The sequence below is a fragment of the Propithecus coquereli genome, unplaced genomic scaffold (genome assembly GCF_000956105.1).
Source record: "Propithecus coquereli isolate 6110/MARCELLA unplaced genomic scaffold, Pcoq_1.0 Scaffold52, whole genome shotgun sequence".
Classification (NCBI taxonomy): Eukaryota; Metazoa; Chordata; class Mammalia; order Primates; family Indriidae; genus Propithecus; species Propithecus coquereli.
In genome coordinates, this window is record NW_012151063.1 from 3,844,477 (window position 1) to 3,872,103 (window position 27,627).

General features: G+C 42.0%; 2 protein-coding genes across 4 annotated transcripts in view; one reads left to right on the forward strand and one right to left on the reverse strand.

Moving 5' to 3' along the window:
* Positions 1-1,539: 1,539 nt before the first annotated feature.
* The window catches only part of NLGN4X (neuroligin 4, X-linked), a 244,148-nt gene continuing 218,060 nt past the window's right edge, over positions 1,540-27,627 (reverse strand). For 2 of the 3 annotated variants that reach the window (XM_012656808.1, XM_012656810.1), the window contains 3 exons: positions 15,654-15,839; positions 10,580-11,369; positions 1,542-2,391 (listed from right to left, as the gene is read on the reverse strand). In XM_012656808.1, the coding sequence (XP_012512262.1) occupies positions 1,542-2,391; positions 10,580-11,369; positions 15,654-15,839 (1,826 nt within the window). Of the gene's footprint in view, positions 2,392-10,579; positions 11,370-15,653; positions 15,840-27,627 lie in introns of all 3 variants that reach the window. The other variant, XM_012656809.1, reaches the window with a different exon arrangement.
* LOC105820332 (zinc finger CCCH domain-containing protein 14-like) lies at positions 17,716-20,126 on the forward strand. Its single transcript, XM_012656791.1, has 2 exons — positions 17,716-17,748; positions 19,373-20,126. Exons 1-2 carry the CDS (start codon positions 17,716-17,718, stop codon positions 20,009-20,011), a joined length of 672 nt encoding a protein of 223 aa, XP_012512245.1. The 3' UTR covers positions 20,012-20,126.

Sequence of the window (27,627 nt, forward strand, 5' to 3'; positions counted from 1 at the left end):
TTCCCAGAAAACCCACACAAAGCACTGCTAATATTCTGTCCTTTGCATCCCCGTTTCTTCCGTAATAGTCATGGTTTGGTGACAGACACACAAATTCACAAAAGGTAATATTTTTGGACAAGCATATGTTTCGTCCCATAAATGATATAAAAGAATAACAAAAAAAAAAAAACCCTCACGTCCTGATAAATAAAGGAGTCAGTGCCTAAGTAAGAAAGGAAAGACGCCTGTCTTCCTTCAATCTGATTAGCTAAGCTGAGCAGGTCCCTCAGCAGCCGCGCCCTCCTGCAGCTGCTGCGAACACAGAGCCGTATTGACTCTGGGGCACAGCCCCGCCAAAGGCGGGCTTTCTTCCCCTCTTGGCAGGGCCCTGGAGTGGGAAGCAACCCTTCCTAACCATATTCAAAGGGCCAAAACTACAGAACAGGACTTGTATGTCTTTTTTTTCCTGCCCCTGCTGTTGCTTTGTGTATGCGTGTCTCTAGTTTGACAAGCTTTAAATACATTGCACGTTGGGGACCCATCTGAGTGTTGCAATGTCATGAAGGCAAAGACACAAAAATAAAAAAAATTTCCCAGAACAATGGTCTCCTGAGAACGCTGTCGCAGGCACCTGTGTAACCCAAGAGGGGAATTTAGGCAGGTCACAACAGACGGTCCGGGTCTTGTACACGACAACTTCTCCTCCTACAAATGAAAATCCCAAGTCTTTGTTTACTGCAAGAAATTAAGAAGAAAAGCCTCTTTTGTTGGGGAGAAACAGAGGTGATATGACTAATGTGTGTGTGTGTATATATATATATATATTTATATACATACAGAGCACAATGAAAAGCACAATCTTGCTAAAAGCTCTTTCAAACTGAAAACACCAATAAAAGCTTTTTCTTTCCCCCCCGCCACGTGTGGGTGTTTTTGTTTAAACTCACAGCTATATACATTTTTATTTTTATTTTTTTTTTTACAAAGTTTCTTAAATAGAGTTCAGGCTGGCAAAACATCTCTTTGCACAGAACTGTACGAATTTCACTGCATAGTCAACTCTTTTATTTTAATAATAAAATTCTACTTTTCCTTCTCTCTGGAATACAGCTCCACATGCTGGGTAAAAGCCCACAGACTCTTTCTTCACTTAAGCAGAGCCATCCATTGTATGGTACATAGAGAAACTTTTTTTTAATTATAATTAAAAAACATTAAGTGTCCCTGGCTGGGTCCCAGAAGTGTCGGCTGCTGCCGTGACGTCGGGAACATCCACGTCCTGGCCATGGCGATGGCCTAGTCACACTAACGGTCGCTGCAGCGGCGCGATCTTGAAGCAGTGCTGTAACAGACATGTACTGGCTTCCCATTTCGTAGGGTCCGCAGTTGATCCGTCGTACTGGGAAGCGCCAGGGGGCAGTGTCCGCAGGGACATGGCGACCGCCCTTGCTGCCTTGAGTCCGCGGGGTGCAACGCATTCCCGGTCTGCAGATTCTCGTGCTCTCTGCGTCTGCGCCCGCGTCGCCGAGGGCAGGGCGCGGGGCGGAGGGGCCGCCCAGCTATACTCGAGTGGTGGAATGTCCGTGCGGTAAATTCGTGCTGTTCTGCCCCGCACTGAAGGTGTTGAAGGTGTGCAGCGGCTGCATCCCCGTCAGAGTGTTGGGAATCATGGTGATGGTGTTGGGCGTCATGAGCGGGATGTCGTCCGGGGAGCGGCGCAGCGTGAGGGTGTAGTCCGGGGGGCAGGTGAGCCTCAGCGTGTCGTGGGCCTGCAGCGACTCGCACTCGTGATCGTGCTCCAGCTGCTTCATCTGCAGAGACATGATCTCCTCGTTCTGGATGTGGGCGATGTCGTTCGTGGTGTTCCTCTGCGGGCTGGGGCGCCGGTGCGTCTCGTGGCGTCGCTTGTCCTTCTTGTAGTACAGCGCGGCGAAGGCCAAGATGTTGAGGAAGAGGAGAGACGCCCCCACGGCGATGGTGACGCTCAGTTCGGTGGAGTAATCCCGCTTGGTTTCGATGAGGACCGTCGTGTCCTCGGGCCCCGTTTTGTGAGGGTCCTTGGAGTGCTTGGGGTTGTTGGCAGGAGTGATGGCGGGGCGCTTGGTGGTCGGCCAGATCTTGGCGGGGGATCGCCGTGTGCCGTAGGGGAACGACGTCATGTCCGGCGGAGGAACCTTTGTGGTCGTGGACACGTACTGGAATATCTCGTTCAAGTTGTGCAGATGCGGGACGAGTTCCAGCCAGAAAGCCACCTTGGTGGCTCGGTAGTGGTCTCTCACTCTGGGCTTGAGGCCGATGTGCAGGTACAGCTGGTCCTTGGGGTTGTACTTGGACCAGGCCACTTCCTCAAAGCGGTTGGGTTTCGTATGAATGAACTTGGTGTCCTGAGGCACTGGTTGATTAGGGTCCCTAGGAAAAGAAGGGAGGGGGAAAAAAAAAGGAAAGGTCACACTCTTTCATATTTGACATGAACATCTCTCAATGCAATACACTGGGAAATTACGATTCATTCATCGTACATACTTATCAATGAGCACAAAATATTCCAAGCAGCAACAGGCACACTCAGCTTCGATCCAAGACATATCCACCACTTTTGTCTTTTTCTTTAAAAGCCCTCTTTTATCTTAAATATGGTGGATTTATGGCATTTCTCATAACATCTCTATTATTTTTTAAATGCATCAAATGATCTTTAACATTGAATGGGAAAAAAAGGAAAAATAAATGTCTTTACGAAAATTTTTAGTATCCCAAGTTCAACTCTTTTTGAGGCATAAATCCCATCTGGGAGGGAGTGATTCGCCCCAGGGGGATATCTGGCGAAGTCTGGACACGTTTTTGGTTGTCGTACACAGAGGGTAGTCCTATGAGTGGCATGGGTCAGGGATGCTAAACATCTTCCAGTGGACCAGGAGAGACCCCCACTGCAAACAAGTTTTCTGGCCCCATACGTTAACAGTATCAAGGTTGCAAAATCCTGATTAAGAGGCTATTGTTCAAAAAGTGGGCATTCTCTTCTTGCTCAAGAATTCCTTTTGAAATAAATGAATAGGTGTTGCAGTTTTAACAACTAAACTATATATTGAAACTCAAATAAAAATAGGCTTTATAATTATAGAATGTCTGTAAGTAGACATATGCAGCTTGTTTTTGCAAGGGAAAGACCTTTTGAAGGGTGAGTTAGAAAAAGATCAAACAATATTCCATTAACTGTAAAAAGTTTGGGAAAATGGTACTTTGAGATGTGGTGAAGTGAACATGTTTAGGATAAATAACACACCAGGCTTAGTGTGCTTCTTAACTATGACCCAGAGAATCATCTCATACTTATTTGCACAGCTGGGCAAAGGTAGAAGAATTATAAAAATTTAGAGATAATCCAAAACACATACAACTTTCAAACATCTTTGAAACAAACTCTTTTAAGATAACACCTCCCCTCCTAAAAAAAATATCAAATTCTCATGTCCTCCATTTTTTATGGTCGGCAAAGTGAGCTGTCAAGGAAATTTCATCTTTATGTTTAGTTGTTATAAAAACAATTTGAGGTTACGCATGACAAAATGTCACCCAGTGATTAGCATTGAACATTCAGACTTGATGTGCAGACCCGAACAAGCTGGGAGTTGCAACACCCTGGTCAGTACCTCCGGGTGCACACTAAGGTAACTATTTCTGGCAGGACTTTTATGAAATTGGCTCCAGCCATTGTGTATTTGCTTGCAAGGCAGAAGGCTGGGTGACCAGAAAATCCTTCTTGAAGTTCTTGCGTCTACCATCGTTACCACACACGGTGCAGGATTCAAACAATATGCTTGACCCACACCTGTGTCACAGGTGCTGAAGGAAAAGCTTTTCCCTTCAATCTGAGGTGGTGGTGGTGGTGGTAAAATAAATCACGTCCATGTAGCTCTACCTCTGTACAACTGTGAAATCTTCAGCAAGTTTCCTAGCTCCTCCTGGCCTTACCTTACTTATCTGTACAGTAGATGAGACTATTAGGCTTGGAGGTACGAGATGAAAGTTAAAAGATAACTACAGCTGGGCACTGCGGCTCACACCTGTACTCCCTGCACTTTGGGAGGCCAAGGGAGGAGGATCGCTTGAGGGCAGGATTTGGAGACCAGCCTGAACAAGAGCGAGACCCTGTCTCTACAAGCAATTGAAAAATTAGCCGGGTGTGGTGCACACTTGCAGTCCCTGCTACTCAGGAGGGTGAGGCGGGAGGATCACTTGAGCCCAGGAGTTTGAGGTTGCTGTGAGCTGTGATGACGCCACTGCACTCCCCCCTGGGTGACACGGCGAGACTCTGTCTCATTAAAAAAAAGGCAACTACAAAATGCCTGCCATATGGTAAGAATTCAAGAAATACTATTCCCTTTCTTCCAATATATAAATTAGAACACTATAATATTGCCAGGGAGAAAGGACTATAAAATAATATACTATATTTCACACTACATACTGTACACTATATACTGTATCCAGTGTGTAGTGTATACAATTATACACTGTATATTTATACCATATAAAAGTATACCACAGTTTACATAGTATACTAATGGTATACTATATACAGTACATATGTGTATATCTGTGTATCTATATATCTAGATAGATAGACGAGGTATACTGTGTTATAGAAGGAAAAATATGTTTACCTTTTAACTAAATATACACTAACTGCTGTGCTTCTATTTTACTAACAGGACAAACGAAAATCCTTATATCATGAGCTTTGTTATTTATTTATAAACATGAATATATTTGAAAATAATCTTCTTTTTATTTATTATTTATGTATTCTTATACGGTATTTAGAAAGATGATGAATTTAAAGTAGTACCTCAAGTTTCTTTTGTCAAGCCTTCTGAAATAATGTTTAAAATGTTTCTACTTATTGTGTCTACATAAATAAATTTATCTACACACAATAGAAAATAGAAATAAATATTTTAGGGAAAAATCCTATTTAATTGGAATCATGAGGGAAATTTTTTTATTGTTCTTAAAGAAATGGAAAGGAGTGAGGAGTCCTACTTTTTCTTCATTGCTCTGATTTTACTGAATCGGGTCTATTAGATTTGTAGACTTTTTATGAAGCCGCAGGCATCTAAGAGAAAGAGTGTTCTGTTCATGTTGGCTCCTGGGCTATTTTTGAAGGAATTTGGTGTATATTTGAAAGGTAAAAAAAAAGAAGCAAACCTACATTTTATTGTTCTCTACGAATAAAGCAGAGGATTTGGAAAATCCAGATAAAGTAAGCTTTAGCCTGATACGATCTGTCTATTAAAGTTCTTGGAGATGCACAGTCAGAATTCTTAAAGCAAGATAAACTCGTGGAGATTATGAGAACCCAAGCCATTCTCTCTCGGCAAACACTCCAGAGACAGTGATATCTGTAAGTGGGATACCAGCGTTTCATTTTTTTAGACTTTGCTTCAGCATAAGAAGTGTTTTAATTCCTGTGAGTAAAATTAAAGATTATAATGATTAAGGATAAAAACACAATCTTCTCTGTCTAGTAAAAGACTCAAAGCATAGCATACTTTATATTCCCCAACACCTCGCACATGCAGTTCTGCCTGTCCTATTTTATTTGAGACACAATATTGGTAGCAGATGGTCAAGTGTTACACTAAGGTCCTCGGGTTCATTTCATTAGCCAGAGATAGATGCTGGGTTATTATTTCTGTAAAAATGTCAGCGAAACCTCTCGTCTGCTCCTTTAGGTAGTATGAGCTTTCCTTACAACTAAAACCTTGTCTAACTTAACTCTGTTGTGAGACTAGTATATTCCATGGGACTCCAGTGGGTCTTCTTGGGTTCCAAGTGGGTATGTTCATTCATTCAGCTTAAAATACCTTTCAGTAAAAAAAAAGATCACTTTTAAAATCAGATTTATGTTGTGTTTCTAACCCACCTTCCTTAAATGCCTCATTCTGGCTTTCTTTCCCCCAAAGGCTTGGCAATGATTGATGATAAATTAATCCTAGGATACTAGCAAATTCCAAAGTAGAGGGAGCATCCGAAGCAAACAAAAGATACGAACCATTCCACCACACCGACACCAGACTCACAGAAACAAAGTCAAAAAATCAAGATGTGTGTTGGTTTTCTTTGCCGTGACAGAGCTCTCTTCCTATTTCTGAATTCCAATGGCACGTAAGGTCTTCAGTATCTAACGAGTTGTTTGATTGTTTAAAGTACTGCTCTTTGTTGTATCTTGTGTAGACAGCAGTTTCCCTAATCCCCGTGTCTATTTTACACAGCGCTCAAACGGAGTTAGTCCTTGATCAATGAGCACCTGAATGTTATCCACCAGTTAGGACAAACCCCTTTCCTCCTCTTCCTAAAAAACATTTTATAGGAAAAGGATTTTAATTCTCTGCAACCCTTTTCAAACTTTGGAGTTCATTTTCATTTTTCCTTGACATTGTTTCTCATTTACAAAAATGTTTGAAATCCGCCTATGTCTATAATGCCACCTAGGGTTTGGGCTTACACGGTTCTCTTCCAGCAAGACTTTAGTCCTCTCACCTGGACCATTGAAACAGCTCCTAGCTATAAGGAATTCTCTTCCAGGCACAGGTCTGAGATCTATTAATACTTCCCCATTAGAAATACAAAGAAAGAAATCGCAAGGACTACTTACGGCCTTGCCGTTCACAGATTGTCAATATCCTGTCTCAGTCAGCGCTTTCAAGGCTTAGAGGCTCACTGGGAACTTTGTCATGCTATCTTTCTAAGACAGGAGAGCCCTCTCTCCTAACGCTGTCATGAAAACAACTGACAACATGATGGTTTGCAAGCAAAGATCCAAGGGACCCTCCCTCCTTCTACTTTCCTTCCCTCCCTCCCTCCTTCCTTCCCTTCTTCCTCCTTTTTTCCTTCCTTCCTCCCTCCCTCCCTCCCTTGCTTCCTCTCTCTCCCTCTCTTCTTCCTTCCTTCCATTCCTTTCCCCTGCACACACATCCAAGATGTTTTCTGTGTTCACCAAAGAACAAAAAGTCGGCGTACCAGATATATGTGGCTTCCAGCCTAGACTAAAGGTCAGATGGTTTGCTTTGTAATGTCTTTAAAGAAACAGCAAAGTACCAACCACTTTATATGGGCAAACCCATGACCTATTAGGAACACCAGGCTACTGTGTAGGTGCACGAGGGCTGAAGTTCAGCCACATGAGAATGGGGAAGCACGTCTTGGTGCAACGGAATACCCTCAGCATTGCTTTGTGTTAGGCATGTTACAAGCTGTTCTTGTTACCAAACCCCTGCAGTTGTGGTGCATAAAGGGAACAGCAATGACATGCAAAGCTATCCTGTCCTATTCTGTGGGTCACTATCTGAGTGTGTCCCCTGCAGAGCAGAGTCCAACAGGGCAGCTCACACAGTGACAATGCATGGCTGGTCCTAGATGTCTTCCCTAATGGTACCGTTCTTGTTCATCCTCCTCACCTCGACAGGTAAGCTGCCTCCTGGTGACCAGGGAATTTCCCTCCGCGAAAGACTGAACACGTCACTTAACTAAAAATGAACAAATAACTAGCAACTACTCCTTAAGCCATTCACTGACAAACACCTAAACCAGTAGACTCTGCTCAACATCAAACTTTCCCATTTTTTTGGTTCAACCAGCCGCTGCTGAAATGGGATCACCTAAGCTATTTACATTTGAAATCGCACTTTGAATTTCACCTGAGTCGTGAAGTTCTCAGCAACTTCCTTGAAGAACCATTTGAGTCATTCTAATGACATTTCACAAGAATTTAAGAAAATTAACTGCTTTAATACGCTGAAGGGTTATTTCAGTTCTACCTCACGTGGTCTGAAGAAAAAAAAAATAACTCCTGTTTGGACAAAGTCCAGCTGCTTCAGACCGACATTCAGGGCTCTGGTTACCTCGGTGAAATCTCTGCCTGGAATTTTGAGTCCAGGAGGATCAGACTGTTTGTCCACGTTCAAGTGCTTGTTGCAGAGAGTACTTTCATTGCTCTCTGACTTTGATGATGTCTTGGTAAAAGCACCCATTTGGTGCTAGAAGTGCATTATCACCACATGGAACTAATTAATTTTGTTTATTTCTTTCCTTCCCTCCTTCCTTCCCTCCTTCTATTTCCTTCCTTCCTTCCTTTCCAGAAGACGCCCAGCCTCACACTCATAGCTTTTTCAGGCAGGAGGAGCTAATGAGAATTTAATATTAATAGCATTATTTCAGTCTCACTATTTTTTTTAAAAGTTCCATAACATGTACGATGGATGATTCTAGCTTCGCACTTAAGCAAATCATATAATGTTTATTTTCGAAACATGTAAGGGAGGAAAAAGTAAGTGGTTTGATGAAAGTCAGTAAAAAGAATGTGTTCGGATATGAAGTAACTAATGCATTTGGATGCTGGTGTAGTGAAGATTGATTGGCCATGGTTTGGGGAACCCACATGGAAGTCTTTATGCTTCAAGAAAGTGAAAACCTTTGCAAGGGCAGACACCGCCTGTCTTAGTTCTATGACAAAAGGCATGGGTTCACCCTGACAAGGTGTTACATGGATTGAATTGTATCATCCCCAAATTAAAATACACTGAAGTCCTATCCCAGCACTCCACAATGGGAACGTGTTTGGCAAGAGGGTCATTGCAGAAATGATTAGCCAAGTTAAGATGAGGTCGCACTGGAGTAGGGCAGGATCCTAATTTAATATGGCAGGTGTCATATTAAGAAGACAGCCGTGTGGAGACAGAGACACAGACAGTCCGTGTGACGGTGGAGGCAGAGATTGGGGCGACGCATCTGCAAACCAAGGGATGATGAAGACGGCCAGCAAACCACCGGAAGCTGAGAAAAAGCAGGCAAACCTTCCCTTACAGGTTTTGGAGGGAGCCCTGCCAATACCTTCGTTTGAAAATTCTAGTCTCCTGAACCGTGAGATGATAAATTTCTGTTGTTTTAAGCTACACAGTTTTGGTGAATCTGTTACGGAAGCAACAAGAAACTAATAAACAAGGTTGACGTAAAAACACTTTGGTTTCAATCATTTCCTTGCCCAGGAGACACCTTTTGGTGACAGACAAGCATCTCCAGTAACTGTTGGCACGTCTGCCCTTCCCCGGGGTCCTCTAGGCAGCCTTTCTAAGAGCAAATTTACAAAGTCTGAGCGTGGGAAGTTGGTGTCCATATAATGCCTTTTCCACTCCATGAACACACCATACTTTTGCTAAGAGCAAAAAACATTTTTAAACCACTCCCTGCCAAAAAACAAAACAAAACAAAAAACTTGCAATCCTTTTAAAAAATGATACCTACTAAATCCCTCAGCACTGGAACCTTTGGCAACCACAAATACTCTTAACAGGTACTGCCTAAATCTCGTGCGCTGCAGGCTGCTGCAGCCTGGGAGCCTCATTCTGGCACTTGGAGTCACATGGGAAGTGTTGCCACCACTCCTGGATACCCGTAGCTTCATTTTTAATCCAGTGCAAGGGGCCCTCAGGCTTAACGACAGCAGCATAGGCAGGTAGAACAGAAGGCTATCTCGCTAATTTCCACAATCTTGTCATTAGACAAGGGAAAGTGAAAAGATGTCACGATATTTGCAGCTATTTAAGAGGTGCTGGAGTTTTTACTCTCAATGTTTTCTGAGAATCTGCTCAATAGAATACTGGCAGACCCTGTCGTTTGTGTGCTTTTAGTATTTTGTATTTTCTACTATACATAGGCCAATGAATGAGCTTCCCTTTGATATATACATATGTGTGTGTGTATATAGCAATATTATATACATCTTCATTTTTATTTCAGTGCAAGAAGCTCTCAAGGTTAACAACAGCAGCACATGCAGGTGGAAGAGAAGGATACCTTGTTAATCTCCACAATTATGTTATTAGACAAGAGAAAGAGAAAAGATGCCGTGTGTCTACAGAAATATGATATATATCATGCATTTCCTTTGTTTTACACATACATAGCAAAGGAAATATAAATATATATTAAATATATAGACTACATATAGATAAATATATATTAGATATATAATGTATATATAGAAAAATATATATTGAATATACATATAACCTATATATAGAGAAATATATATTTATATTCTCTATAATTATTATGAGATGTTTTTCATTCTTATGGCTCTGCAGTGAATACAATTCCCCATGTGGTACATGTGCCTTGATAACCTTAGTATGTAACAAATGAAACGAAAAGAGGGCATGATTAGACTTGAAACCCTGTGATCCACTTTTACTGCAACAGTCGAACATATATCAACCCTGCCCCAGCGGGTAGGAACTATGGAATTTCCAGTATGCAGCTAGCAGTCTGATCAAAATATGGCTCGAGGTAAAACACTTCAGGAAAAAAGGAAAAAAAAAACAACAAGAACAACAACAAAAAACGAGTTCCCATAGATGTTGCTGTGCGTGTGTGTGTGCATGTGTGTGTATGCATGTGTGCATGTGTGTGTGCATGTATGTGTGCATATGTGTGCATGCACACCTGCACGGGATGGCTCATTCCATCATAAAAACAACACCTATACCGAGTGACCAAACAAGCAAGGAAGAGGACCCAGGCGTAAGAGAGAACATACCCAGTTTTGGCGAAGTTGGTCCAGTAGGTCATGACCACAGCGCTGAGCATCACGTCGTTCTTGGAGAAGTTACAGCTGAAGAGCTCTGTGGGCCCAATCATGGGGATGCCGAAAACATAGGGCACTTCGTCCCCGTGGGCTGAGTCTGCCCAGCTGGGCTTCATTTCACTCTGGCAGTGATGGTAGAAGGCGTAGAAATAGGTGGGCGAGCCGTACTGCGCGTGCAGGTCCGCGGTGGCCACCGCGGGGGCCACCCACTGGTGGTCTGTAAAGAGAGCCACCAGGGTTTTCCGCCGCGTCTCGGGGTTCTCCTTGTCCGCCCAGTCTGTGTACATGAACTTGATGGTCTCCCTCAAGGTGTCCTTGCCTTCGGGATAGCCGTACAGGTTGTCCACAAAGTTGGACACGGAGAAGTCAAAGTCGTTGGGCGTCACGCCGTCTTCATTGTCCACGATGCCGTCCACGAACTTCAAGCCCTCCCCTTGGTTGACGCCGAGCATGATGTCGTAGTTGAGGAACTCGCCCTGCTCCATGAGGATCTGCGGGTCGTCGGGGATGACATCGCCGTCGATGACGGGGCCGAAGGCTATGTGGTACGTGGCCGGGGTGATGGTCTGCTGAATGAGCTCCTTGTAGTTCTTGTTCCGCAGGCATTCCACCATGTCGGTGGTGTCCAGCATGTTGCAGCCCACTTTGTCTGCCAATATCCGAGTGTACTTGGCAGGCTGGTAGTTCACCGCCCAGCTGGACAAGGCCGTGCCGCTCTGGATTATGGCCTTTTGGAACAGACCTGCAGGTGCAAAATTGTGGACATGCAAATGAAAACCTGCACGAGAGAACAGCAGCTTTGAGCAAGCAAAGAAGGCTCCGATTGTCTCTTTGGCTTGTGAATTTGTGGATATAGTAGCATTCAGCTCTCTCAGGGTCTCTTTCACACATTTCCATTTTGTTTCCCCTTTCCCCTGCTCCCCTGGGTATTCCTTTTATGGGATGTTATCCTACACACACACACACACACACGAACACACAGAACGGAGTTTTAGAAAACGGAACCGTGCACCCAGTGGACACCTTTCCTACAGCAGTGAAAAAAAAATATATGCGCTTTCTCTTGCTGCCACAGTTTAGCGTGGTTTTTGCTTCCTTGCTTTCAGAGGTCATAAGTAAAAATGCTTAGAGAAACTGCATCCTCCATGCCCCCAAAAACATGCTTTGCACTAGCAAGAGGTCAGAGGACGCTTTGTCTCACAAGCAAAACCAGGTACCCCTTCACTGCAGCGAAGAGAAATCCACCTGAATCGATTCCAGACTGCTAATTCAGGAAGGCGTTTATAGTTCTACCCTCAGTCTAATGAAGACATCAGGACTTTACAATTAAAATAAATTAATTAAATGAGCTATGCCTAAAGACATCCTCAACTGGGTACTCAACTAACATTTAAAGAAAAAAAAAATCACTCATTTTAAAACCGCATCCATTCAAAACCTGGAGTTTTATGTATTCTTTGTGCCACATTTTCTTTACGTTTCACTTGATTTATTTTTTCTATCTTTTCATTAAATACACAATGTGTATCAGTAAGAAAATATTTATTGCTCTGTCGTGTATTATTAATAGCTTGCATATCCATCTCTTTCATTATATTGTGAATTTCTTCAGTACATGGATTTTATTAATCTTTTTTATCTCTAGAAACTATAGCTGTATCTGCCACATTTTGAAAATGCCTCCTTTGGTGAGAAACTTGAAAAAGCTTGGGCAGTTTTAGGAGCAAAATTCTGTGTAGCTTAACGTTTTCCATCAGCTCAGTGTACTGCACGGATGTCCAGAAGTATAAAGTCTCTATTTTTAACTAGGACAGGACAAGAGCTGGGTTGGGGGCGGGAAAATCACGGCATTCCATTTACGATGTCTTCCTGCTGTTTCTGTGAATTCCAGCATGAGTTTGGCAGCAAAGAATAAAGCATTCAGCTGTGAGTCCAGAAGTTCATGCCCTGTCAATTTTTAAGGTCACATAAGCAGTCAAATAGGAGGAAAATATGATTGTAATCGGGAAGATGTGATTTTAAAGACTGGACAGTTGCCCAGAGATGACATACAAAAGGGAGACGTTAAACCCGTCTGGCTTTGCCCAATAAGTCATGAAAGCCACTTTGGGAACGTTTCCGTCAGAAATGTGCAAGTACTGACCAGAGTGTTTGGCTCTAAAGATGATTTTAAAGTACCCCCAGTAAATAATGTCAGTGTTTGATCCAAGATTTCTGTACGTTAAAACAGTCATAATTAGAAAAAATGCTGCTAAGAAGTTCCTTTTCTTACCCCCTGTCACGACGACTGGCAGTAATTTAGACAGCAGTGTATATGCAAGTAATATATATAAAATATAAATCTGTATGTTAGGGAAGTAATATAACTGCTGGTACTAGGCAAAAAAACTGAATAAAGACAAACAATCACTCGTAATTCATACTTTAAAACACAAGTTACCTTAGCATAATGAGTATGCCAGGAATTAGTCTAATTTCTTCTTAGCTTCTCCCTGCACGCCATCCCAAAAGTCTATTTTTCATAACTGTCCCCAACATATGCATAGCTGTCTACACTGTGTTTTTCAAGCTGTTGTCTATCTTAGGTACAAGTCTCAAATTATTGTTCTTTTGAGTAAATGTGCATGGTTCCTTTTCTTTTAGTCTTTTTGCACTTTTAGGTTTTCATTTCATTCTTACCTGTGATAATAATAATAAAATTATCTCTTTCCATGTGCAATTTGATTTCATTAGACTAGATAACTAGACAGGGAATTCCTAAGGCAAAAAGGTCTGGGTATTTTCTGTAATTCTTGATGACATTGCTGGGTTGTTTGGAAGAGCTGCCTTGCAGAAACAGCCCGTGCAAAGGAGTTGTTGCAGCGAATCATCACTTCTAACCTGTCCGTTTAAACGATTAACACGCTTCCTCTAATGAGCCTGGCTTTCAAGTGTTTGGTTAATTGCGAAGTTGGTTCTGACTGTTTTCTAAATCCAGAACTGTGATTCTAAGGACTGAGAAAAGAGAAAACCTAGATGTGTTCTAAAATGCCAGAGGAACCTATCAGACAAATGATTGATCAGATTATTCACTTTTTTTAAAAATAAAGAGTTACCATAAATGTGAACCTTTCATTCTATCCCTATCTCGCACTGGTAAGAGGTCAAAGGCTCTTCGGTTTCACAGGCAAAGCATTAGGAAACAAAGAATCAAGGAATTCAGATTTCAGAGGACTCAGAAATCCTCCACAATCCTATCTTACTAATGAAGATATTGAGGGACATAAAGACTCAGCAACTCTTTCACAGTGGTATAGGAAGTCAAGAAAATGATGTAATGCCGTCATGTAACATAGTGGCATCTCCTTTAAAAATACATTTACGCATCCTGAAGTTGCTTTAAAGAAAGGTACTGTGAGATAACTTGAAAAGAAATAATTCCATTAGGCCGGGCGCGGTGGCTCACGCCTGTAATCCTAGCTCTCTGGGAGGCCGAGGCGGGAGGATTGTTTGAGCTCAGGAGTTCGAGACCAGCCTGAGCAAGAGCGAGACCCCGTCTCTACTAAAAATAGAAAGAAATTAATCGGACAACTAAAAATATATAGAAAAAATTAGCCGGGCATGGTGGCACATGCCTGTAGTCCCAGCTACTCGGGAGGCTGAGGCAGAAGGATCACTTGAGCCCAGGAGTTTGAGGTTGCTGTGAGCTAGGCTGACGCTACGGCACTCACTCTAGCCCGGGCAACAGAGTGAGACTCTGTCTCAAATAAACAAAAAAAAAAAGAAATAATTCCATTAAAGTTTTGAATACTTTTGATATAAAGAGTTCAAATTGGTATGGTGCGATTCGTAAGCCACCCCATGATACAGAACAAAATGTAGAAATAGTGATGATTTAGATGGTTCTTATAAATATTGGTTGTGCATGGCCGGGTGACCCAGAGCTGGGTTAGGTCTGCAGATGTTCCTGCTTCTTTCTTTGCAGCCACAGCCCTGAAGTTACTATGCTGTTCTGATTCCTGTGGGCTTCTCTTTCAAATGTCTCAGGGGATGTTGCCTGGAGCCCCCTCCCCAGTGCACAGCAGGGAATCCCGCCCTGGCGAAGGCCTCAGGCTCTAGGGCCAGGCGGAGGGGCGTGTTGTGTGTGCTGAATACTCCTCCCAGGTGTACGTCTGTTTGGTCATCATGACTTGCATGTGTTTTGCAGTTGCCCTTCTTGTGCTTGGCTATGAGCAGTTTCCCCTGGCTATAAGCAGGGCACCCAGGAGGGTTTGGGACATCCACGGGGACAGGCAGGGGGAGCGACCTGTGGACACTTCCAAGAGCCTTGGGCTAACCTCACCCGGCAGGGCCCTCGGGTCCCTGTGCACCTCATTTCCAGGGAGATCCCTTCTGAAAATCCTATTTGCAGTTAGAGAGAGAGAGAGAGATGGAGAGGGAGAGGACGAAAGAGATGGAGAGAAATGAAGAGAGAGAGAAAAAACACGGAGAAAGAGGTGGAGACAGAGAGACCACTCCTCTAGGTGAAATCTACCTCTGCACAGACGCACCATGCTCTTAATGTTTGCAGAAGACTCAAAGAATTAACATGAATGAGAGAAGTGACTTTTGAAAGCACAGGGCTTTCAAAGCCACACTGATTATGAAATCTATAAATCTGCCTCTGATATCGACACGCTGTTTCTCTTTGACATTACTTCTACCACTTTTAAATTAGAAGCTCGTAAAATTTGAAGTGGAGCAAAATAAAGTCTGAATGCAAAAGACACAGGGCCTTGGAGTTTCTGAAGATGTTATTTTGTCATCATCGTGGTCGCCGACATCTAATTGTCCTAAATTTAAATTAGGAGAAATACAATTGCGCAAACGTGGAAAGAAGGCCGAGCTGACAGCAGAGGAGATGGGTGTGTGCAACCTCGAGGGGTTTCTGCGGAGGTTTTCAGAGAGACTTTGGGCAACCTGGCCGTGCACCCGGGTGCGAACTCGGTGAGTGTTCATTTCTTGGTTCGGGGGTTCTGCCCGCCCGCCCGGGGGACAGCTTTGTTACCTTCTGAGTAGTGCGATAAGGTCAACAGGCTGACACAGGAGGCCCCAGCCCCGGAGCCAAAGATGGTCACTCTCTTGGGGTCCCCGCCAAAGGCTCCGACATTCTCCTCGATCCACCGCAGGGCTTGGATCTGGTCCAGAAGCCCGTAGTTGCCTTTCGCTGCCTGGTCGCCGGTGCTTAAGAACCCTGCAAAGAACACAGGGGATTTTCGGGTCGTCAACTATGAAATGCACACATGACATCTCTGCTAACTGAAAAGATATCTCATGTCTTACCTCGTTCTTTCTTTCCCTATCAAGCCCCCATAAATTAGAGCAGGGATCCCCAACCTACGGTGAGTTGTATAATTACTTCATTCTGTATTACAATGTAATAATAACAGAAATAAAGTGCACAATAAAGGTAATGTGCTTGAATCATCCAGAAACCATCTCCCACCTCTCCGGTTGGTGGAAAAATCGTCTTCCATGAAAACAGTCCCTGGTGCCAAAAAGGCTGGCGACTGCTGAGTTAGAGGAAATGGCAGAAAATCGTTTGTGGCAGAGAGAATCATATTATGTAAATAATGGTTGTTGTTGGGTTGACATTATGATAAAAACATGTCAGCCGTGAGTATGTACATATGGGCTCATACAGAAGACAAAATTAATCTAAAATATTTATAACATGAAGCAACCACAGGAGATTTTATAAATTTCGCTGGAGTCAAGCTGTCATCTCTGTGCACATTTCATTGTCTTTGAAAAATGCAACAGGTTCCTACAAGATATTTTTCAGGGCAGAAAGAATACTTGCGTGTGTGGAGTGGGTATGTGTTCGCAGGGGTGTTTGTATGTAAGAGTTTGTGCCAATTATACGAAAACACGGCACATCAGTTTTTCCCATTGGATTAGTTTTTAGTATATTAATTTTATGCCTTTTAATGCTTACGTATCAAAGTCAATTACAGACGTCAGTGGACCCCATTCTTAAATAGTCTCGTACGCACCTCTGTTTCTCTATACAGCAAAAATATTAGTTACACGCAAAAAAATTATAACTCTTTATCCTCAGCCACAAGCCACTGCATATTCAAATCTCCCCAACTGTCCCCAAAACATCATGCGCTGGTCCTTCTTATTTTAAGAAGAAGCAGGATTCTGCAAGTTGAGGATCTACATTTAGCTCAAGACATCAAATTCTTCTTCACTCCCCCTTAGAAGTTGCAATAAGGCAATGCTGGTATTTATTGTAGCAAAGTGATCAGTTAATCTATCTCATGTGCTGTTCCTTCCACATTGCAAAATAGCTTGACGTGGAAAAAAAAACTGCTGTGCTCTGATGTTTTGAAGGCTTTCTTTTCGTGGGAAGCCACACAGCCTCTTACTCAGATTCAAAACTGTGATTACTTTCTAAAGCATCCTGCAAGTTTAATTTGACGCACACACTTTAATCCAAATTTATGTCCAGATCTCTACTAGATATGCCCTCCAAAAGAAAATGAGAAGAAACAAACAAGTGTTAAAAAGGTTTTTTACGATGTTCACATTCTCAGTTGAGCCTCCTCCAAACACCCAACACTGATACGTATCATTTCTTTTTTCCAAGAGCCACGTCTTCCACTCATTTCGATGAATGCCTATTATGTCATTACGGTCATCCACACTCGTGTTCATAGGAAGACAAACTGATTCAAGCCCTAAAATAACGTGAATCAAAACCAACTCCTTCAAACCGCGTCCCTCCCTGAAGCAGACAGCATGCCCACGAACTGCTGTGTGCTGGCTTCCACGTATCAGAACAAAACGGGGAAAGCAGGGGGCTGCAAACTGACTGGGCCAGCTAGCTTCCCCCCACGAGCTTTATCCTGAGCACCTGCAGGAAAACGCACTCTTGCAGCCAGAGAGGGGATCAGAAATGAACAGCGTGGCACAAAGGAAGCTGCAGGACTGCTTTTGTTCTAAAATGACAAAAAAAAAAAAAAAAAAAATCCAAGCTTGAATTGGGACTCACCATCCCCTGTACCTACAGATAGAGGCAACATTACGAATGCAAGGGTGAGCACCGAAGACACAGCCCACAGATGCCGCCCCCTCTGACGTTCCGAGGGATTGATGTGAGATTAGCTTTGATTAGTGGGGATGTTCAGACATTACCCACCCCCCCTATTTAATTAGCGACCACTAATTAGTGTTTTGTGCCAAAAATTTTCTGCAACACCTGCATTCATCACTACATCTTTTGCACAGTTGTTCATAAAAGGACTCACACTTTGCTTGGGAAAAAAAGGCCCTTTCATGCAGTGTATCCATGACAATGGTGACAATGCCAGTTTAGGTGCCCAGTACTGACCCTAAGGCAATGCTCTCTTCCCCCATTAATGAAGGAGGTGATTATTCCTAAGGCTCAAGAAATTTCCTGGTAGCAGTATTCTGTCTTTAACACATCTTTCTTCAATCACTTCTCTCCCTTCCTCACTTTTTGCAGAATTACCTATTTGCTTATTTTGTTTCTGCTGGGGAGGATGGGACGTGCAACACGTGATAAAATCACTGACCTCGCTCCCCTCAGAAACCTTCCCTCCCTGGCAACACGTGACTGTTGTAACCTCTCAAACAGCAGGCTAATGAACATCCCAGCTTTCGAGAAAATCTTAGTTCTTCTAACAGCGTCCTATTGGGTAGTTTGATCTTTGCAATGTTGAATTGCTCCCAAGGGTCCTACAGAACTGGCTGAGGGAGACAGCTACCCACACATCTCCAAAGTTTAACAAACGAACGTCGTGTTTTTGACACTGGTGTTGCCATAGTGTCTCCCATGGCATCTTCAGAATTTACTGCAATATCAAGGGATTTTTTTTCTTTTTAATTTAAACTATCAGCAGAGGAGTTTCCGGACACAATGAATGCAAACAATTTTATTTTCTTTACAAGAGGACATTGCTTTCATATTCTGAGTGTCAAATCACAGTGTGTCCTACAAATCAAACTTAAGATGCATGGGGGTTTACCAGCATTGAATTTCATAAACCCAGAAAGTGAGGGTTTGAGGAAAGAATGAATTGTTTTCCTAAGGCACCTGATTTGTGACAATTAGATCTGACTACCAATCTACCATCCACTTTATTCATCTGAACTTGGCCAGGAATTCCCAAGAATAAAATTGGAGGACAGAGGGAGACAGCTACAGTGTAGCTGTGTGATGTGATGTTGTCACAACTAGGAGAGGAAAAAATACAATCTGGAAGAAAACAGAGCAGTTAAATGTAATTATCTCTAGGTGTGTGGTTATAGGGGATTTTCACACTTTTTAAAATATCTGTTTATGTTTTGTTCACAAGGTACATCTCCTTCTTTAGGAATCACAACCACAGACACACACAAATACATCAAGTGTGTTGTAAAACCAAATTCATTAGTGGGGCTTCAGAGGCCTTTCTGTGTGGGCATAGCTGACCATCTGTATGCATTCCTTGCTTATGTTTTTTAGCTCGCAAATTTGCTACATTGTTTGTTAACTACTTCTGGAATATGCCTTGCATTTCAGTATCTGTTTTCCTTTTTACATACATTCCTTAAACCTAGGATGTCCTTTGCAGGGCTGTCATGAGCCCGGAAATTGCCTTGAAAACATGGCCAACGCATGCATTCTCCCTGTGAGACGTGACACCAAGCTGCACCACTGGCTCCTGGAGCACAGCGCCACCTGTAGGCTGGCCCCTGCACCTTGCTTGTTCTCAGGAAGAACTGATAGCAGAAGTGGTCCAGGGACAAAGCAGGACCCCCAGAAAAAGTTCCCCCATTAAAGAAGAGGAAGCAAAAGGAGATAATATAGAAAAAAGTCAAGGAACTCGACAAAGGCAGTTATTATCCCAATGGGAAATTGACCCAGTAATGGCAGAAACTCTGCAGATGAGTCAAGCTGAGATGAGTGAACTGAGCATGGCACAGAAACCAGAAAAGCTTTTGGAGCGCTGCAAGTACCGGCCTGCTTGTAAAAATGGGGATGAGTGTGCTTACCATCATCCCATTTCACCTTGCAAAGCCTTCCCCAATTGTAAATTTGCTGAAAAATATTTGTTTGTTCACCCAAATTGTAAATATGATGCAAAGTGTACTAAACCAGATTGTCCTTTTACTCATGTGAGTAGAATTCCAATACTGCCTCCAAAACCAGTTACAACAGCAATATCACCTTCTTGTAGTCAGCTCTGCTGTTACTTCCCAGCATGCAAGAAAATAGAATGTCTCTTCTATCATCCAGAACACTGTAGGTTTAACACGCAGTGTACAAGACCGGATTGCACGTTTTACCATCCCACCATTACTGTACCACCACGACATGCCTTGAAATGGATTCGACTTCAAACCAGCGAATGACACCCAGTCCTGCCAGGCAGAAGATCATGGAATTTGAAAGTTTCCACCTACCGATGAAAGATACTCTACAAAACTTGTCAAATCTTTGAAACTTGGAATATATTGCTTTCATAATATGAAGAAACAATGACAACAACAAAAAAACCAAGCAAACAAGAAATAATGTAGCGTATGAGTTTCCTGTTGCTGCTGTAGCAAATGGCCACAAACTTACTGGCTTAACACATTTATTATCTCATGGTTTTGGAGGGCAGATGTCTAAAAGGCTTCTGTAGGGCTGGTCCTTTTTCGGGGGTATAAAAGAGGACCTGTTCCTTTGCCTCTTTCACCTTCTAGGGTCTACCTGTATTCCTTGACTCATGGAACCCTCCTCTGTCTTCATACCCAGCAGGGGAGGATCTTCATATCCCTCTCTGACTCTGCTCCCATCCTCAGATGTTCTCTGACCCTCTGATCTTCTTTTTATAAGGATATTTTCATTACAGTCAGCCCACCTAGATACTTGAGGATAATCCCCCCATCTCATGATCCTTATCTTAATCACATCTGCAAAGCCCCTCTTGCCATGTAAAGTAGGATGTGAACCTATATTGTCTGCCTTGTCATTGAGTTGGGAGAAATTTTTTTATATATTGTGGATACAAGTGTTTTGTCTGCTGTATTTGTTGCAAATGTTTTCTCTCCATTTGAAGCTTGCCTTCTGTGTTCTTCACAGTGTCTTGATTTTGACTAAGGCCATGTCATCAATACGTTCTCTTACAATTCTTACTTTTCGTGTTCTGTGTAAGATACCTTTGCATAACTTGAGCTTGCTAAAATTTTCTCTGATGTTTTCCTCTAAGCAACGAAGAAAATGAGGAAAAGGAACCAGCCATGAGATGCTAAGAGGAAACTATTCCAGAGGAAGAAGTATAAGTTGCAAAGTCTTAATTGAAAGACACGCTTAGAAGGTGAGTGAGACAGAAGGTATCTCAGCATACCTGAACCATAATTAGGAAGGAAACATGAAACACTGGTATTTTAGACATTGGCATGGGTGGAGTCACACTTGGAGGATAGAGGAAAATGCTGGAATTTATTGAAAAGCAATGAGAAGTCATACAAGTTGAAACATGGCCATGAAATGATATGATTTATGACTTGTAAGTATCACGTTAGCTGCTGGTGGAGGTGTCTGCAGGAGGCTGAGTTTGGGAGAAGTCCAGGTGAAAGTTGCTTCTGGTTTCTGCTAGTTTGGTGGTGGTCATCAGGGTGGAAGAAATTCAACATCTACCTTCTGGCCACATGTTGTCAGGGTGCTTTAGGCTTTGGGGCTAACGCAAGATGTGAAGATTAAGGAAGACTTGGTAAAGGAGCAGAGATTCAATGTTTGCTCAAACACCAAATGCTTTTGCTTCATGTTAGGTTTAGATATAGGTTCTGAAGAGTGTTGATCTTTTAAGAATAAGCTTGGCACAGCCAAGCTAGTATTTTCTAGGTTTAAGAGTGTAGAATGTTGGCCGGGTGTCATGGCTCACGCCTATAATCCTAGCACTCTAGGAGGCCAAGGCGGGAGGATTGCTTGATCTCAGGAGTTCAAGACCAGCCTGAGCAAGAGTGAGACCCCATCTCTACTAAAAATAGAAAAAATTAGCTAGGCGTGGAGGTGTGCACCTGTAGTCCCAGCTACTTCAGAGGCTGAGGCAGGAGGATAGCTTGAGCCCAGGAGTTTGAAGTTGCTGTGAGCTATAATCACACCACTGCACTGCAGCCCAGATGAGAGAGTGACTGTTTCTCAAAAAGAAAGAAAGAAAGAATGAAAAGAAACAAAGACAAAAAGTGTGTAGAAGGTCACTACATATAATAGCATCACCCAAAGTGTGTTGGTTGTAGCTAAGTTATTAACGTTGAATAAGTATCCTGTTGATGGAGACATATCTTCTGGGTTTTTTATCTTGGGTGTGCCACACACATTTCCAAGAGTCCTAGGACTGTGGCTAGCTGATTGAAACCCACTTGTCTTCTCCCTCTGGATACCAGGTTCTTCCCACAATGCCATCTTCACAAACGGAAGAGTTTACTGAAGACCCTCTCTCTATGGCATCGACCAAGATGATGAGTGTGAAAGACTTTCACGCATTAAAAAGCTCCATGGAAATGTGAGTTGCTGGTATCATCATGGGCAGGAAAATACTTAGTGAGGGCTTAATGGTAACAATAATTAAGGAAAAAAGCCAACAGTACAGTGTGTTTTACATTACCTTCACTCCAAGACAGTGTCATCATAGTCGAAGCAGTGAGAATTTATTCAAGTGCTTTCATATACAAGAAAACCATGTCACACTGGACAATACATGGTGAATTTAAAGTCTCTTCTACTCAAATGATTTCAAAGCACAACATGGACTCATTTCATTCCTATCACAACCGTCTCAAGGTTGACAAGCTTGATAGACAAGGTCAGAAAGATTTAAAAATAGAAATTCAAACCTTTTTGTGGTGTTGCAATCTCTTAATGACCCTAAGTGGCTTCTCCCTGTCTGACTCAGCCATGTTGAAAATGGACCGGAGAGAGGTTACTGAGTACCCCTGAGTGCAGGTGTTTATACCTTTTTTAATTTCCTGAATTCATATTTATTAAGGGCTCTTCTGCATCCCACACGGTGTTTGCAGGGAGTAAGAACGATTCTCTCCCAGCCCTCATGGCACTCAGAGCCTGGTGAGGCTGGGCTATCTCAGGATATATCTGCACAACCTTGAGTTGCCAGTAAATATGTAAATGCACAGGCTCCATCCTCGACTTCTGAATCAGAATCTCTGGGGGTACGATCCAGGAGTAGGCACTAAAAACCACGAGCTATTTTTATGCATATCCATGATTTGAATAGCACCGCTCTGGGCAAGTGCTTTTGGCAGCCGTAGCTATCTGGTGTTGGTCTTTTAGGGATACGCTTAGCACAGCCAAGCTAGTATTTTCCAGGTTCAAGTGTGTAGGTGGTCATTGCACGTAACGGAAAGGGTCTCCTTTTAGAGAGGCAGCTTATGCTTTGGTGTATCAGCCATAATGTCATCGGTGAACAGGAAACCTTCTTTGACATCTTCTTCTTTTGTCACCAACCCCAAAACCACTCTTCATGAAGAAGCAGAAGGAAAAAGGAAATGCTTTCTCTTGCCAGAAATAAAAATCCCAGGACCAAATGTGTTCCTCTCTCTCTGTTTTGTTTTTTTTGTTTTTTGCTTCATCTGCCAGAAATTGTGAAGTCAAACTTATGCCCAACTTGAGGACCTGAATGTCTCTGTTCCTTTTGCCTCACAGTGGCAGACTTGACTTCTTTTATTTTTGGAAAAAAAAATAGAAAGAATAAGTTCTAGTGTTCTTACCACTGTACGATGACTATAGTTAAAAATAATGTACAGTTTCGAATAGCTGGAAGGAGGCTATGGAATGTTTCATATCCACAAAGACATGATGAATATTAAAGATGATGGATATGCTAATTACCTGGATCTGATCCTATATTATAGATTACACACATGATACACTGCACAATAATAATGGACACGATACATTGTATGCATCAAAACATCACTAGGTACGAATATGTATGATTATTATTAGTATTTTCCAATTAATAAATAAATAAAATGTGGGGGTTACTACATTCTTGTGCTGCCTCAAACTGGCTTTAAATTAAGCAAAACTAATATTTAAAACATAATAAGATATCATTTTTATATCTATATCTATTTGTCTGTAATAAGTTGGCCATTGTAACCATTGTCAAATGCACAATTCAGTGGGATTCATCCCATTCATAATATCCTGAAAGCATCACCACTACCCATCTCCAAACCTTTTCATCTCCCCAAACAATGTCCCTGTAACTACCAATATTAAGCTGTAAGTCTGCATTGGGGAAATACTTTGCACAGTGTTCACACGATGAGTTACCAACACTCTGGGCTACATCCACTAAATTAGATACCATGTCTGCATTTAATGACCAGTGCTGTCCCCTCTCAACCCCTCCCACAATTGGCCTTATTGGCTGGGAGATCTAAAAATACTCTTCTCCAAGTAAGATTAAACATTCCCAACAGACTGCAACTTCTTTAGACCCTTAAAATTATACGGTCATCATTGTTTTGTAATCTATATTTACAGAAGTAAAAAAAAAATGCATAGTGTGTGTTTACCTTAATTAAAACTGAAGATGGAATCAAACGATGGAAAACAGTGCATTGTGGCTAATTTTCAACAGGATACCTTCGAAACCCAGCATAATGTTCAGTTTCCAAGAAAGATCCCATTAAGTTCAATGCACTGTTGTTTTGGTAGTGAAATTCTATAATGATATCCTTCTGATTGCTTCCAAGGCAAGTCACAAAATGAAAAAAAAAATTCTCTAACGGACCACCACATTTAAATAGAAACTTCAGAAAGCACCCAACGTCTTTGTGCAAAATGCCTTACAATTTATAAGGTGGCTTTCACACATTACCTCATTTTAGCTGTGTCCCTGAAACTGAGGATCTTTTCAGTAAGCAATATTTCTAGTGTACTGGCTCACGGCCATGGCCAAAGACATATTATTTTAAAGGCATTGGGTAACACCAAACAATTGATTAATATTAAGTTGTGCTGCAAGTAGACGGCTGCTATTTCTCTCCTCTCCTGGGCACAAACTGTACACCACTTAAACTGGGTTGAAAGAATTTTTTTTCCCTGCCCTTGTCCACACTAAACCCTTGGAGATCATTTTAGCAAATACTGATGACTGATGCCTACATCCCAGTGGTTGTAGATTATTATTATTATTATTATTATTATTATTTCAGATGGAGTCTCACTCTGTCTCCCCAGCTAGAGTGCCGTGGCGTCATCATAGCTCACTGTAACCTCAAACTCCTGGGCTCAAGTGATCCTCCTGCCTCAGCCTCCTGGGTAGCTGGGACCACAGGCAAGTGCCACCACACCCGGCTACTTTTTTCTATTTTTAGTAGAGACGGGGTCTTGCTTGTGCTCAGGCTGTTCTCAAACTCCTGACCTCAAGCAATCCTCTGTCTTCAGCATCCCACAGTACTACGATTATAGTCATGAGCAACTGTGCCCTGTCTGATTCTTAACTGGCTATTTTGGGGTTAGAGTGTAGGCACATGTATTCAAAATATATATGTATTAATAGAAGTAATTTTAATGAAAAGCAAATTTTGTGATCCATGCATCTAAAGAGAAGGCAAATCAAAATGATGACATGCTCTATTCCATAATAAAATTCTTCTTTCCATTTTCTTACGTCACTAATGTCTTACAAAAATGAATAACTTTTCCTGTCAAGCAGGGCTAGTCAAATTTTATTAGGCATAAAAATTACCTGCAGGGCTTGGAAAACAAGTCTTTACAAATCCTACCTTGAATTTAGATTTGAACCCCCGCCCTTGAAGTGGGACCCCGAAATTTGGGTTTGTAACAAGTTACCGGTCAGTGAAATGTACTTTGAGCGCTGCTACTGGAGAACACACCCCAGGTTCTCAAATGTTTCCTAATCATGTCTTGTTCTACTTCCTCCTGTATTTTCAGTAAACTAGTATTTAGTTCATGGGTTTGATGAGGTGGATGGTGTCCTGTATAGGAAAGAATGCTCCTAGGAAATTCTCTTATTTCATACTGAATCGCATAACAAGTTATGTGGCGCCTGCTGGTGTTATTTTCAGTTGTCTTAAGGGTGATTGATAACAGCATTCAGGTGGCACCTAATCCCACTGTTCATAAAAAGATATACCAACTAAGTTTTTCAGTAGATGATTTCCTGGACCTGCTACTTAATTTGCGGTTTCACAAAATAAGGATTTCCTCGAGATTTTATTGTTTTTTTCTGCATTTATTATCTGGAATTCTACATTCAACCATTACTATGTTAGTTACTCTAAAATTCAGCATGTATAGGGAAAGTGGGCAAAAAGTATAATTCTTTTTATTTATAAACATTCAGATAAATGCAATTGTGCCCTAGTAATACGCCAAGTGAGTATTTATTTCGAGTGTGCTGATGAAAACCTGCATCGTTAGCTATTTATCGTTTTCAATTCAGTGCACGTATTATTCTTACAGCGGTTCCAATTGTCCCTCTGTGCTCAGTCAGTGCTCCTTCCGGTTAACTTTTGGGTCCTCGTTTTATACCCATATATACACATGCATATGTCTGCGTGTATATATGCAACCAAAATATTAATAATGTTTTTCTTTTGTTACAAGTTTTCTTAATGCTCTTTGAGACTGCAAGTTTACAGCAACGAAGATATATTGTTACCCTATTCAGACAATTAAAAATTATAAAGATTACATGTAACGGATAAAAGATTATATGTTAAGGAAAGAAGATATCAAAGGAAATGAAATTCAGACAGACAGTTTACACCTAAGGTGTTTACAGCCTTGGAGTAATTTCAGGAAGAAACAGAAATGCTGTCCCAGGACTGCTCTTCAATCCCCGCAGCCAGCTGTTGATCAATTGTGCTTCTGGTAGCATCTCTGGGAAACTACTGGGAGCAAATTGTGTGTGGAGATGTAGAATCTGTCAATGAACCTGAAGAGAAATCATTAAGTACCAAGTTTGGAGCTCAGCCTAAGGCAAAGATTTCTGCACTATAGGTTTTTCTAACAGATGGATGGTACAAGCGAGTCAATACTATTCTTGCCTGCCTCCTCGTAAAAGTTCCAGGGGGAGTAGAAATGGAGGTAAAAGAGAATTTACATGAATTCTTGCAGCGCTAAAGCCAATCCTTCAAAAAAGTACTGCTCTCGGCATGAGTCTGCATACGCGTTAGGACTCGCACCTCCAAGGATGCTCCCACCATCCATCTGATAAAGATTTTAATGTACATTGGTCGTTGACTAATTTCTTTATCAGACGGATGGGGAGCAAATGTTGGCGTGGATGTGGAGAGATAGGAACACTCAAACTGCTGGTGGAACTGCAAACCAGTACAACCTCTACGGAAAGTAATATGGAGATACCTCAAAGAACTGAAAGTAGAACTACCATTTGATCCAGCAATCCCACTACTGGGTATTTACCCAAAGGAAAAAGAGACATTCTATAATAAGGACATTTGCACTCGAATGTGTATAGCAACACAATTCACAATTGCAAAGAGGTGGAAACAGCCCAAGTGCCCATCTATCCATGAGTGGATTAATAAAATGTGGTATGTGTACACCAGGGAGTTCTACTCAGCCACAAAATCAATGGTGATCTAGCACTTCTTGTTTTATCCTGGGTGGAGCTGGAGCCCATTCTTCTAAGTGAAGTATCACAAGAATGGAAAAACACGCACCACATGGACTCGCCATTAAATTGGAACTAACTGATCAACACTTAAGTGCACATATAGTAGTAACATTCATAGGGTGTCAGGCAGGTGGGAGGGGGAGGGGATGGGTATATTCACACCTAATGGGTGCAGTGCATGCTGTCTGGGGGTGGACATGCTTGTAGCTCTGACTCGGGTGGTGCAAAGGCAATTTATGTAACCCACACATTTATACCCCTGTAATATTATGAAATAAAAATAAAATACTTAAAAGCAGGAAAAAAAGGTTAATAAAATATATATATATAAAAAAAGAAAATAGG

Coding starts and splice junctions, on each gene's coding strand:
- LOC105820332 (XM_012656791.1), top strand. CDS start 17,716: ATGCCGCCCCCTCTGACGTTCCGAGGGATTGAT. Junction 17,749..19,372: donor TGACGTTCCGAGGGATTGAT/GTGAGATTAGCT, acceptor GCTTGTTCTCAG/GAAGAACTGATAGCAGAAGT.